General features: G+C 51.7%; 1 protein-coding gene across 2 annotated transcripts in view; it reads right to left on the bottom strand.

The window, feature by feature from the left end:
- Positions 1-712: 712 nt before the first annotated feature.
- The window catches only part of PARP1 (poly(ADP-ribose) polymerase 1), a 31,009-nt gene continuing 17,180 nt past the window's right edge, over positions 713-14,541 (bottom strand). For both annotated transcript variants that reach the window (XM_028531210.2, XM_036016196.1), the window contains exons 14-23: positions 9,900-10,028; positions 8,536-8,619; positions 7,054-7,176; positions 6,318-6,446; positions 4,896-4,994; positions 4,230-4,382; positions 3,050-3,177; positions 2,244-2,305; positions 1,565-1,679; positions 713-1,270 (exon numbers count right to left, since the gene is read on the bottom strand). In XM_028531210.2, coding sequence (XP_028387011.1) covers positions 1,189-1,270; positions 1,565-1,679; positions 2,244-2,305; positions 3,050-3,177; positions 4,230-4,382; positions 4,896-4,994; positions 6,318-6,446; positions 7,054-7,176; positions 8,536-8,619; positions 9,900-10,028 — 1,104 coding nt within the window. In that variant the 3' untranslated portion in view covers positions 713-1,188. The remainder of the gene's footprint in view (positions 1,271-1,564; positions 1,680-2,243; positions 2,306-3,049; positions 3,178-4,229; positions 4,383-4,895; positions 4,995-6,317; positions 6,447-7,053; positions 7,177-8,535; positions 8,620-9,899; positions 10,029-14,541) is intronic.

Raw genomic sequence — 14,541 nt, 5'->3', positions numbered from 1 at the left:
TGATGCTCTAACCAACTGAGCCACACTGGCCAGGGCCCTATTCTCTTTCTGTAAAAGGTCAAAAATGTCATAAGATACTATGCCTCAGCTTTCAAGGAACTTAATATAAACACTTAAGCATCAGTGCCAACAAAACAGTAGTTGAGGTAATGTGGTGTATGTATGCAAGACACCACCCCACAGAAGAGAACAACAGGCTGACGTGGGCTTACCCCCGTAATGTGTCTAACCCACGGAAGCGGAGTGCGTTCTGGGCTCTGGGGTTTCGTTTTCCGCCCCTCAGCTGGGCAATGCCCTGTCTGCCGCTTGGCACGTCTTGGCTTTTCACAAACCTGGGCACAATCTCCCCGTGGTCTTTGTGGACCTCGCACCGTGAAGACTAACTAGGTCCCTAGTCGGAGCGAGACCAAACACATACTACACAAACACAGGAAGTCGTTTTCATATTAATTCAGCATTATTATTAGCCCTTAAATATATCAGCAATATAGTTTTAATTTGGAAGACAAAACTGCTCATAGGGAAGCAGAGAAGTTCAAATGCAACTTTTAATTTGCTATACTACATATTCTGAGAATTTCCACATTCAAGTGTCTCTACAGAAGGAAGCACCTTTTATCTCTAAGTAAGAGGAACTGCTGATGTTCCTCCTTTTGGTCACCGCCCCCCAAAAGTGAAACAGGTGACAATAAATCAAAAGAAAAAAAAAATCTAAATATTATGAAATTAGTTTTTATTTTTACTTTAAAATAAATGCTTAACATTTTTCCAAAACCAAAGCTAAGGACGAAAACTTAGAAGGGTGGAGGATTATTTTTTTCCTTCCCTGGGGAAACCAGTAAATCAGAAGGTCTACGTGGCTTAACTCTTTCATTAGGACTAGTCTAGACAAAACCCCCGTCTCTCCCCGATTCCTTCTCTAATGTTAGCTGTACCTACCAGGGTTACGGCTGGCAGGGAAAAAAAAAAATCCCCAAATAACCCACCCAAGGCCAACCTGAACAACGGATTTGAAAAGCCGGGAAACACTGTGTAACACGTGACCAAGTGTTCGAGTCTCTCGAAGGAGGTGCAGTGAAGGCGTGCCCTCGGCAACCCGGCCGAGACCTCCGCCCCGTGGGCCGGTGCGGAGCACACCGGGCACACTCACGCCAGAGCCACGGGGCTGCGACTCGGCCACGCGTCAGTTCACCACAGGGACGTCTTGAAGTTAAACTTCAGCTTCAGCAGATACTTCAGATTCACCTGAGCAGTATCATAGACAATGTACCTGGAGGGGAAGTGTGTCAAGGAGCAAATGGTTTCATGGTGGGGGGTGGGGTGCATGTGCCCCCGAACCTGGCAGAACACTGGGCCGCTCACACCCTGTACACTGGGCTCGTACCACAGAGGCGGGCACCAGGGTCTCACCCGGTAAAGGGAGAGACCGGTGGGGGGCACTACTCACAGTGGGGTCCACTGAAGGACAGAGTCTCACCAGTCTGCCCAGGGCAAGTGGCTGCACAAGCGACCTGACTTCCCAGAACACCCCTCAGGCTCACAGAGACCACTCGGGAAAGGATACTCGTTATACAGCAGACAGGTGTCGCTGACACCGGATGAAATCCCGGTCCCCAGAGGAACCTCTACCCCATCCAGAGCAACACTAGCCGAAGGGTCAGGGGCGGTCTTGCCCAAGCCTGCAAACAGAAGGCAGAGAGAGAGGAACCGTGAGAACAGGTGTTGGGAATGTTCCAGGGAGATGAGATCCATTTATTTTGGGTTTGCGTGTTCACTTCCAAGATGTACAAATTCTACACTCTTTCTTCCAGATAAAAAACTGCGTTATAAATCAAGTTCCCAAGGCACCAGCCTTAAGTGATTATTTCTGCTGAACAGAATTCCAAAGCCGTCGCTTTAGCCAGGCAGCTGGGGCTCCTAACTCATCAGGTGCTATGGGCTCCACAATCCAAGATGCTCCAGGTGCCCCGGGTCCTGAGAGGTCCCTCAGTGCTGGAGCTGCGGGTCAGGTTAAAACACAATGCCAGCGTACCTGGTTACTGGTGCTCAAACCAAGACTCTCCCATGGCATTTGCCATGCTGGCTGCAGCCACAGAGAGTGTACAGAGAGTGAAACTCTTTAAATGAATCCCCAGCTGTTTAACAGCCAGCCACAGGAATGCAGTCTTCTGGGGGAAAGAACGCTCCCTCCTGTGCCGTCCAGGGTGTCTGGGGGTATGCCAGCAGCTTTGGAAACACGTTACCTTTGACGCTGTGCTTGCCCTTGGGTAACTTGTTGATGTGCAAGGCATGCTTCAGTTCGTACCTATTAAAGAGAGGACGGTCTCAGGAGAGCCCCCAGGGACACGGGGCTCTTCTGATTTGCAGAACAAGGTCGAGTGAGAGAAAGGGAACCTCCAGAGAACCGAATCCAGCTTCACTGCTGGGAGCTCCCTCCCCGCTGGCTTCAGAAACTGAAGGTGTGGTTCTTTCCTAACAGTCTGTGCCGACGATCACCGCTCTGGGGGCACTCTTAGGGAAGGTTCTGTTCAGCGCTGTGGCCAGCCACTCTGGAGGGTTTTATCCAGTCCATGATCCCCGGACCCCTGGCCTATCACACACCCTGCTTTTGTGGGTTACAGCTGATGGAACCAAAATGGACCCAATCCGAGCTGGACCAATCAGATTTTCTCTATCAGGGTATTTAGAACTGGGATTGACTCCAGTTCAGTCTGAGTTGGTCTCTAAACATCAGCAAGGGGAGGGGGCTGTGGGGTGACCACCCTCTGTGCAAGTCAACCTCTCTGCTTCCCAGTCCCCAGAAGAATACAAAGGACACCACCAGTTCCCGAGGCCTGGCTGTACCCTGGTCTTTCAGTTTGGTGAGGCCTGCCTCTATCTCCCTCATTCATTTCACTTAAACGGTTTTCCGCTACGTACCACCTAACTGGTGGGTCCTGTCGTTGTGGAGGAGAATTTCCAGGGTCACCTCCCAGCCAAGGGGAGCTCTCCCCGAGCCACCCTTTCTGCCCCAGCAGGGGCCACCGGCCCCACAGCCAGGTGTACTCACATGTTTCCAAGGGCAACTTCTCCCAACAGGACCAAGCCTATTGGGTCTCCCTGAGACGTGTGGCAGTAGTTGGCACTCTTGGAGACCATGTCGGCAAAATAGATCCCTTTGCCAAACATGTAGCCTGTCTGGAAGGTTGGAAAAGGGACGGCTGAGAACCCTCCAAAGGGAGGTGAGCAGCACCACCCACTCCCGAGTGCCAGTGGGCCCGGCGCCGAGCTGAGCGCTGCAACAGCCACTTCCAACCCTCTCAGCGCCCCCAGCAGGGCACCTTCTGAACCCCAGGACAGCCTGTCCAGGACCCGGGTCTGCCAGGCACTGAGGGGCCACAAGAAGTACTTAATCTCCTGAACCCCACTTTCTCTCTCTCTGAACCGGGGAAAAGAACCTCATGGGGCTGTTGTGAAAACTAAATGAGTTAATACATGCTAGTTAAACTGGAACCTGGCACATGTGAACACCCAATAAATGCTGGCTATTATTTTTAGTCCCTTCCGTAAGGGAAACGGGAGATGCAGAGAGGTCGGGTCATCTGACCAAATCACGAGCTCCTGCACAGCACCAGCAAGGCATTGAACCTCCCGGCTCCCCACTTTGTACAACCCCAAGACGAGAGGCTTGGAAGACCTCCTCCAAGTAATGTCCAATAACAACTGTCCAGCTGGTCACTGCTGCAGCCCAGCGGGTGACCTAACAATCCCCTGTGTCTGGGGAGCCCGGCAGGACCTTATTCATTTACTATCATGTTCTCTTGAGGAAGACAGTGGAGCTCGCGGAGGTCACCTGGCCGGGAAGTGGTACAGGCAGGTGGAAACTCAGCCTGGCCCGCGGCCCAAGTCTGTCCTTTGCGTGCCAGCGCCCCAGTGAGCACGCACAGCAGGGCCTGAACGCCTCACTCCTTCTGTTCCAGAAACTCGGCCTGACACTCGTGTGGTTGCCCTCGCCGGAGTCTGAGCCGGGAGAACGTGGTGAAGGCGCTCCCCGGGGCTGCGCTCGGGACCTGGAGAGGGATGCCTGGCACCGGCCACCCGTCAGCCATGGCCGAGCCAACACCCACCTCTTCAAACAAGGCCCCTGACGCACTGGGGCGGGTGAGGTACCACCTGAGTATCTACAAAGCTCTTCACGGAACCAGCTGCAGGGACAGGGACTGCCCACGCTCTCCAGGGCAGGCACGTACCACAGGTGCCTCTGGGGGCGCTATCCGGAGACCCTGCGACAGTATCCCCGCGAAGTTGGTAGTTCTGGACCCGTGCCACAGCAACCTCCGGTTGTGCAGCTCCTTGAACGGCTTGTAGCGCTGGCTCTCCCCTTCACGCTCAATCTTGAAGATCTGGTCGGGGAATCGGGTAAAGCAGAGGTGAAAGAAGCCATTTGTTAGTGGGGTCAACCCAAGAACCCGACCAGATACAGGAGAACCGAGCAGTTATCCCTAGAACTAGGACACCTCACAGACCTCGGGGCGTGCAAGGTGGTCCAGTCAGGCTGGATGGAGCAGCCTGACCGGTCAAGGTCCCATCTAGCAGAGACAAGCTACGAGAATAAGTAACAGGTGCAGCAGGTGTGGACCTGAGACACTTCATTTTGGATCTCTAATAATAATAATTTACAATTCTAAGACCAGGTTTTAGGATACAAATGCCCTTCAAAAGAGAATAAAGCCACCCCCAAACCATGAGACTACTTATTTTTCGGCTCAGCAAATAAATGCGTCACTTCCTCTGGTTATTCCAAACAAAGTAACCCGCTCTTTCCCACCCAGGTCCAGGCTGGAGGAAGGAGCGGGAAGAGCCGGAGGAGGGGGGGTGGGGGGAGCGGGGAGGGGGGAGGAGGGAGAGGTTCCTACCTCGAGGACTTTCAAGTCGTATGCATTGTGTGTGGTCGCGTGAGTGTTCTTAACATACTTCCTGATGATCTTGGCTTCCTCGGAATCTTTGTCCACCACCTAGGGGAAAGGTGTCTTGGAATCGGAGCAAGAAGGCCCCATGAGAGCCACCCAGAGGTGGGAAGAATAGTCCCGAGCTCAGCTGAGCTATGCACAGACCACACCACGGCCCTTAGAAAAGCCCAATGGGACTGAGTGTCCATGTCCGAGGCCCCACGGCCGGGAGATCCCAGGCCAGTGGTCCCACAGAGAGCCTTCAGAACTGGCATCAGCTCCCAGGTAACGGTCAGACACGTGGGCTAGGAGACGCCCCACAGCCAAGACGTGCAATCAAAAGCAGCGAGCACTCAGCTAACTGCAGATCTTGAGACCGGGGATGGAGGCTCCGCCTCGACTCCTCGGGGCCACACGCGCTGTGGCTCGGAGCGCCGGCCCACCACCGACCTGTCCGCCAGTTAACGTGGTCTGTGCTCAACCAGCCAGAAGTGTGTCATGGGAAAGGCTGTGTGTCCTGTGTTCATATTTTTATCCAAGGTTCGGAAAAATCTAGGAATTCTGCTCCTAATTTAAGGCTTCAGAACTATAACTGAGGACAATAACAACCCCTCCACAAATGACTGATCCCAGGGCATTCCCGTCACACGGGTGCCCACGGGGCGAAACAAATGCCATTTAGTGTCTCAGCCCGCTCGGACCCGCAGATCTACGCTTTGTGCTAAGCGAGGGACGAGGGCTCTTTTTGGTGACGGGAACGGGCCCTGCAGGCGCACCAGACGCTGGTGAACGCAAACCCTGCGGCACTGCAGGGAAGGACACAGGCCCGAGGAGAAGCACGTGGGCGACGAGACCACAGTGGCCCAAGCTAGGAGCTGAGGCAAAAAGTTCCCTCTGGTCAGCCCGGGCAGGGGGGTTTCTGCCTGAGTCTCCAACGCGGAAGTCCAGGGACTCCGTGCGTCAACACAGCCACTTCCACTGGAGAACGTGAACGCGGGCTTTGCATCTTTATGACAGCTGCCACCAGGCACTGCCACTTCTGAAATGGGACACCTGCCACAAACCTCCTAGGGTTCCTGCCACAACAGTTTTCAAAAACAGCGATCCTCTCTAGATGAAGGAAAAAAGACCTTTCTGTAAGGCCCCCCAGAACCCACACCGAGATGCGGCCCACCGTGCAGACAAGGTCCTGATCTGTAGGTGAGAGAGATACTCTCAGGTTCTCGAAGGGCACCAACAGCAACTGGGACTCGATAGAAAGGCTGGCTCTTGGACCCCAGCGGTCTGTTTTGGGAAGCTCTCCGGGAGATTCTGATGCACATTTAAGTCTGGGGACACGGCTCTGGGCATGAGCGGCCAGGATGCTTCAGAAAGGGTGGGCCCTCGTACCTTAATGTCAGTTTTGAGCTTCTCGTAGTTGACATCGATGGGGTCCTTGCTGCTGTCATCAGACCCGCCCTTGAGCAGACTGTAGGCCACCTCGATGTCCAGCAGGTTGTCCAGCATTTCCACTTTGGCCTAGAAGAACAAGCAAAGACCTCGAGTTGGGTACCAAAGTGGGGGGGGGGGGGGGGGGGGAAGATCCGCCCAGTTTGGGGACAGAAGATCTACACGCAGACAGCGGCTCAGATGGGCAGCGAAGGGGGGAGCTTCCGGCTGGTCGGGAACAGCCCGCCACCCGTTCACAGTGAACACCACTGAGACTCTCTTGGAAGGCTCAGGAGGGGTCCTTGTGGGAGGGGGGAGGGAGAGCCATGAGCCTACGGCAGGACCAGTCTCCCCTCTTGCACACACTGGTGACAGGGGCCACTTATCTCGGGCCCCCTGGCGAGGCAGGGAGGGAAACCAGGGAGAAGGATACGAGAGGCTCTCCCACTCCCACGGCTCTTCCCCCCAGACTGACGAGGGGAGCCAGGCAGGAAAACCCGTCTGTTCTGCCTGTGGTCTGGCCTCCACCCATGCGGGTGGAAACCCCACTGCAAAATGACGGCACGGAAGCGGCCCTCCCGGAACGGACTCCTGCCCTCCGAGGCCAGGACGTGAAGAGGGAGCCGCAGGGGGCAGCACTCTGAGCAGCACCCCAGCCCGGCGGACCCGAGGGTCCCTCCTGGAGCCCTGTGCTGACCTGCACACTGTCTGCGTTGTTCAGGAGCGGAGGCTTCTTCATCCCGAAGTCATGGGGGATCAAGGTGTAGAAGCGATTGGAAAGGTCCAGGATCTGGGAGTCGCTGTTGCCCTGGGACAGTGCCTTTAAGGGAGGGGACAGAGGGAACATGGGCTGAGGCAGGTGCTCTGGGCCCCCAGCATGTGGCTGGGCTCTCTCCTCTACAAAGTGGGTGCTGCTGTGGAGTCCCAAGGTCGCAGGGAAATTTCCAAGACGGCCACCTTCCTGTTGCTGTCACACCACCCTGCAGTGGCAGGACCGCCATCCTCAAACTGTGAGATTCGGCACACAATCGCCTTCCTGTAAAATCTCATTTGTACAAAGAGCTGTGCAGTTACAGACCCGCTATGCAAAATGTTAGCTGCAGCATCCGGGTGGTGGGCTCGTAGAAAGTGCTGTAAAATTCTCTCAACTTTTTGCACGTTTGAAAACTTTTCATGATAGAATGTTAAAGGGGGAAAAAACTCACTGCTATACAATGCAGTCTGGCCCCCTTCATCCGCTGAACCTCATCCCTAAGGCAGGGAATTTATTTTCAGGAGGCCCAGGTGGCCAGGCACCGAAGGGCTGCCCCCAGAACACTGCACACTTGGCAGACACGCTGGGTGGGCCCAGGGTGGCAGAGGCAGCGTGCCGGCCCCTGCAAGCTTGAAGCTGCACATCTGCTTCTCCCAGGGACACCGGCCCCTACGGGTCACGGGGCTTCTGTCTGCTGCAGTCCGCTGTGTGATGGGGAAGGTCACTGTCCCAGCCCCTCCACCCAGGGATTCTGGGACAGGAAAGAGCCTAGGCTGAGGAGAGCCTTTCACATCTCAGACGGTGGGTGGCAGCACGAGGCCAGTGCTCCAGACCAGCTCGATGTGGATGGAGCTCCTACACTTCAGGGCCCTTATTCCAGCTCCAGCCAGAAAGGCCATCTGGGGGCCAGCCCCTCCACTCTTCCCCGGCCCGACCTCAGCTTCCTGGGTGTTTTTCTTCTCTCACCTGCCCCCCCCCCAAATGCAAGTGGAGTCCCCCAGGGCACAGCTCAAATGTTCTGTGGATGGGGGGAACACGAATGAGATTAAGACATTACCTAGCTTTCTAACTGATGACTTCTTAGTAACTGCAAAATAAATTCAGCCTAACTCTCAAGGGCACACAAAATAAAATAAGATTTTGTATGAGGTAGGAGAATCAAATTCCTCGTCGAGTTTACAGGAAGTTTATCATGTATCTGATCACTGAAAACAGCGATAACTTATAAGTTTTGTGATCCTCTTTCACAAGTGGCAACACTTGTCATACTCGAGCTGACAAAAATCTAAACCATCGTGAGTTTATGTCCATTAACCTTGAGTAAATGTACTGCTGCACCCCCCAGATGAGGGGTCAGCCGAGAGAGGGTGGCCCAGGAGACCCACCGGGCAGCTGAGACGGGGCAGGGGCGGGCCCCTCGCTTACCTGCTGGACCTCACTGAGGATGGAGTAGGCGGCCTGGATCTGCCTTTTGCTCAGCTTCCCCAGGGGCATCTTCTGGAGGTCAATCTGAGGAGACAGGGCATTTCCCCTCTGAAAGCCAAGCACTGTGCGGTGCGGTGACGGGAGAGGCGGGCATTCGCCTTCTCAGGCCTCTGGGGCCCTGCTAGAAGCAGTCAGAGCGCTGCCCGGTCTTCCTGGAAGATGCAGACTTCACAGCCTTTGCAGCCTGATCTGCACTGCATAGACCCCGGGAGTCTCTGGGAGGATTCTTGCCACCTCATGTACGGCATGGACAAGCCAGCCAGGGCTCCCCTACCCCTGCATTATGATGTGAAGCAGCCCAGCACTGCTGGGAGGTAACAGCGTTAATTCCCAACTAACTTTGAAGTGAGATGCCACAGGGTCCAGGAGCCACACCTGCAGCACAGGGAGGCCCCGAGAGCGGCAGGCCGGGCTCTGGGCGTAGTGCACCCGCCCCCCTCCCCGGCAGCACTTGGCTCTGGGCTCAGGATTCACCCCCTCACAGGGAGTGCCAGGCCCTCCGGCTGGGGATGAAACTCCCAGGGTTACGGCCTTTACTCTCCACCTGGTCGCCCCGATCCCACGTGGAACCAGCCCATTAGGCTGGGAACGGGCGCCCCACTCTGCCTCCTGCCTGTCCCAGCAGCAGGGCTCCAGCCCTTCTCTTCCTGGGACACTGGTTACTTGTCCAAGTGGAAAACAGCATTAAGATGTCGTTTTACAGAGACTTGGGTCTGATAAGAGTCGAGAACTTCTGAGTTGTAGAAGAAAAACCAGAACACAGGAAGCTGGAAATGACATGTAGGATATTCTGCCCTGGGTAGGAGAGGGGGACGAACCCCCACCTGCCCAGCAACCCCATCCCACCCAGCCTGGGAACCAACTCCTTCCTAAGAACAGCTGGTGTGAGCTCTATCTGATGCAGCGAGCATCGGAAGTTCCCTGCGTTTCTGCCAGTGGGGGTCACAGCAGTTCTTTTACCGGAAGTGGGCTACGCCCTGGACTTGCCAGAATAACTCCAGATGGCCCGTCTGGTTTGGCCGCAAAGGAGCTGGCCACACACCCTACCACGGAAACAAGGGGAGAGAGTGCAAGGGGAACCGGGAACCCAGGAGACGGCTCTCCACAACACGCCCTACATCTCACAGCAAGTGCAACAATGCTTCGCAGGCCCCCCAGCCTCAGCAACCCGCATGTGACTCAGGCTGAAGGACGGGTGGAGTGGCCCAATCCAACAAGAACAGCCACTGGGCTCGTCACCCACTCAGCACTCTAACCGTGGACCCCAGCAGATGTTCGCGGATAAAACACTAAAGTGCACTAACCTCATACTCCACCATGGCTTTCTTCATACTTTCCACATCAAAGATCATCTTAATGAGGTTCTGCACCGGCTTGGGGAGCTTGGACTTGGTGCCAGGGTTCACCGTCAGCTTCTTCACGGCTTCTTCATCCTTGGGGGGGAAAAGGTAGGTTGCGAAGGAAAAGAAAACCAGTAAGAGACCCAATTAAGCAATCCAAGGTGGTGGCGGTGTTTGGGCTGCAGATGGAGTGTCACCAGCCGAAGGGTCATGTGTCAATCAACAGGACTTGGGCAGCAGGTGCCAGGAGGAATGTGGGTTGACAGAAGGACCAGATACTTCCGGCGCACCCCCCCCCAGCCCTCTTTGCTGCCCCGGATTCTTACTTCAGCCGCCACTGCAGCAGCGCCCAGCCCTGTGCAGGCTGCTCTGAAGGAACCTGCACTCCCCTCAGGCCCGCACCACTTCCTGCGCATCGTCCCCCGCCCTCGGGTTGCTGGTGCCCTGCGTGGGGATCTGCCCAGTGCCCACTCGTGCCCACCTTGGAAGTGCTGGCTAGCTACGGGGGCAAACCTCGGATGAAGGGGACACTGGACAAATTCTCCCCCACTTCTCTTGCACTGCCTCATCCCAGGGCCGGCTGAGTTCATATAGCCTTTCCTGCAGCCCCAAAGGATCGAGCAACCAGTCCCCATTCCTGCCATGTGGCTTGACAGTGTTCAAGTGCATCCTAACATCAGCCCTTCCTCCCTGGGACCGCACATCCTAACCTTAACAGCATGAGACTTGACCCCCGTTGTCTGGACAATCCAGGCTAAGTCAAGACCACACTGTATTGGAAATGCTTTAATTCTTCTCACTTTTGAACCACGTGAGGACAGGGACTATGCTGACCATCAGCGTCCTTAGCAACGAATAGTATTTGGTGTTTGCTTCCAGTGAAGGTAACTGGCGCTGGAAAGAAGCTGGCCAGTTACCTGGGATCTGCTGGGCTGAACCAAACTGCAGAGAGAAATCTGCGCTGTGTTAGTGCCCACGGCAGCTGCTGCCAGCGTCACAGGGGATCCGAACACCGGAACACTGAGCCCTAAATGCACCGATCTTTGGTTCTACTAATGCGCCAAACTACTTCCGTGTCAAAACTACTAATGTGTCTCCAAGGACAGACTGCTAATGTGTCAAAAACTTATTTAAATGCACATACTCTGCGAGCCAGGAACTCCACCTATAATGCAAACCACCACAGAGGTATAGGCATGTATGTGTGTATCAGTATTGTTATATCAAACACCTGAACCTAATCTAAATCCCTAATTGGAGGGAAATCCACGTAGCATTGTTTGGTAAATTACGAATTATGACTACCCACAGGATGGAATTCTATACAGCCTTAAGAAATGATTATCTAGATCAATTAATTACAGTAGCCACTGGTTTTGAAATATGGCCAGTCTAAATTGAGATGTACTGTAAGGGTTAAAAATATACTAGATTTCAAAGAAAAAAATAAAATAATTTTGTTGTTATCAACCACATGTTGAAATAGCATTTTGGATATACTAGGTTAAAGAAATTATTAGTATTGGCCTCACTGCTTCCTTTGCTTTTTAAAATGTGGCCACTAAAATATTTTACACTGCTTAAGTGGTCACAACACAGTATGTGAGAAAAAACTCCAATTTTATGGCGTGGAAAGTATCTGTGAAGTAAAAGATGACTGAAAAGACATATACTGAGTCTTTTTAATTGTGGTTAATTCTGAGCAATTTTCATTTTTTGACCCTCAGTTTTCCTGAAAACATTTCAAAGCTTTTTTGCAATGGGAACTCAGTAGGGGGTGCTGTTGAGCCAGACCATGTCTGTCACACCTAAAAGTCCAAGGTCTCAACGTTGATGTTATACAAGTGTTACATTCTGTGTTTAATGGTGAGAGCTCATGAAACTGTAAACCAGGGAATTCTCCCTTTGAGACATTCTAGCCCTCAAAGATTTGGAATTAAAATCTGTACCTATCTACAAATTTCTTTCCTTTTGCAAAACAAACATGTACCACCTTCATTATAAAATCAATAGCTTTTCTGCTGTGCCTGGTGTAGCTCAGTTGGTTGAGCACTGTCCTGGAAAGTGGAAGGGCGCCGGCTCAAATCCCAGTCAGGGCACATGCCTGGGTTGCAGGTTCAGTTCCTGGTTGGGGCACGTACAAGAGGCAACCCATTATTTGTGTTTCTCACATTGATGTTTCTCTCCCTTTCTTTCTCCTTCCCTTCCTCGTCTCTAAAATAAAACTAACAATCTTAAAAACAAACAAACAAAAGTAATAGATTTTCAGTGTGGTGATTGTGGGGTGGTGGGAGGGGGAGGTGGAAGTGGTATAAGGGGGATAAACGATAATGGGAAAATTATGCAATAAATAAATAAATAAATAAATAAAAATAAAAAGGTGGTCAACAAAGGTGTTTTTGTCAAAACAAATGGCTATAAAACTATCAGCCAAAATGCTGCCTGGCAACACACCGAGGGAGATGGCCAAGCTTCAGGTATGAATAATACAGATTTCAGGAAATTATTAGGACATAATTTGGGACTGTGCACAGCCCCGACTTTGTGACCTGCCTGCACAGCAAAGGAAACTAACAACAAAACGAAAGGTCAAACAGCAAATGGGAGGAAATACTGCCAAATATATAGCTGATAAGGGGCTAATAGCCAAAATGTATAAAGAATTCCTATAACTAAATAGCAAAAACAAACAAACACCTAAACTAAACAATCTGATTAAAAAACGGGCAGAGGACTTGACTAGCCACTTCCCAAAGACACGCAGATGGCCAACAGTGACATGAAAAGATGCTCAACAGGACTCATCACCAGGGACATGCCGATCAAAGCCACAGTGAGGTATCACCGCACACCTGTTTACTGGCGAGGAGTGGAGGCAAGGGAACCCTGGTGCACTGTGCATTGGTGCAGCCACTGTAGTGCACAGTACGAAGTTGCCTCAAAAAATTAAAAGATAGAACTATCTTATGACCCAGCAATTCTACTTCTGGCTATTTATTTGAAGAAAATGAAAGCACGCATTCAAAAAGATAACCCCCGCCACCACATGCACTGAAGCATTATTTACATGGAGACAACCTAAATGTCCACTGACAGATGAATGAAGACAATATGGTTTATATACACAATGGAATATTACTCAGCCATAAAAAGTCTTGCCATTTTCAACAACGTTAAGGGTATTACACTAAGTGAAACAAACTCAGGGAAAGACTAATACTGTATAATCTCACTTATACGTGGAATCTAAAAAAACACAAAAACAAAACCCCAAACCAGAAACAAAAAGTACCAAGGGAAAAAAACCCCAAACCCTCAAACAAGCCCACAGACACAGAGAAGAGACTGGCAGTTGCCAGAGGCAGGAAGCAGGGGGTGGGATGGACAAACTGGATGAAACAGTTCAAAAGATGCAAGCTTCTAGTTATAAAATAAGTAAGCCATGGGGTGTAATGTACATTACGGTCACTCCAGTTGGTAATACAGTATTGTAAATCTGAAAGCTGTTGAGAATGGATCTTAAAAATTCTCACCCCAAGAGAAAACCTTTCTATAACTACATGTCAGATGACGGATGTTAACTAGACTTAATGTGCTGATCACCGCAATACTTACAAATATGAATCATGACATGGTACAGCTGAAATGTCATACACCAATTATATCACAATAAAATCAAACAAGAAAACCGTGACCTAGCGGAGAATATCACTAGAATTCTACTCGGATGATAAACCCAGTCACATGTTTCAGCATGAACATGGGTTCAGTTAAAAAAACCTCACCTGGAATCTCAACGGCTTCCTGTTGTGTTTAAGGAAACACTTCAGAGACCTCCTCTTTGAGGGTCTTAAAGCTGCCAACACACCAAGTTTCCATCTCATACTTCATGGTGGGGATGATCTTATGAACGAAGGGCCCTGGATTTTATTAAATGCTGTTTCCTTGCCTATTAGGATGATCGTGTGGCTTCCGTCCTTCATTCTACTCATGTCACATTACACGGATTGACTGTCATACATTGAACCACCCTTGTGTTGCTGGGATGAATTCCACGCAGCCACGGTGTGTAACCCTTATGTGCTGCTATATTCAGTTTGTTAGTACTTTGTTGAGGGTTTTGCATCTATCTTCAAAGGGTTATTGGTCTTTAGTTTTGTTTTGTTTTTTAATCCTCACCCAAGGACAATTTTTCATTGCTTTTAGAGAGGAAAGCAGAGAGAAAAAGAAAGAAGGGAAGGGAGGGGGGAAGGGAGGGGGGGGGCAGTGCAGAGGACAGAGGAGAGGAAGAGGGGGAGAAGGCGAGGGCGGAGGGCAGTGCAGAGGACAGGAGGAGAGAGATGCCTTTTCATACGTGCTCTCCAACCAGGGATCGAACCCACAACCTGGGTTATGTGCCCTGACCGGGAATTGAACTCATGACCTTTTCAGTGTACAGGGCAACACTTCAACCGAGTCAAGCAGGTTAGGGCTTTCCTGTGATGTCTTTATCTGCTCTGGTATTAGGGTGACACTGGCCTCATATAATGAGCTGGGAGTGTCTCTTCCTCTTCTCTTCTTTTTGAAGAGTTTGTGAAGGACTTGTATTAATTCTCTAAATATCTGG

This window comes from Phyllostomus discolor, chromosome 15 (genome assembly GCF_004126475.2).
Source record: "Phyllostomus discolor isolate MPI-MPIP mPhyDis1 chromosome 15, mPhyDis1.pri.v3, whole genome shotgun sequence".
Lineage (NCBI taxonomy): Eukaryota > Metazoa > Chordata > Mammalia > Chiroptera > Phyllostomidae > Phyllostomus > Phyllostomus discolor.
The sequence above is the reverse complement of the archived record's forward strand: the minus strand, read 5'-3'. Positions and strand labels throughout refer to the sequence as shown.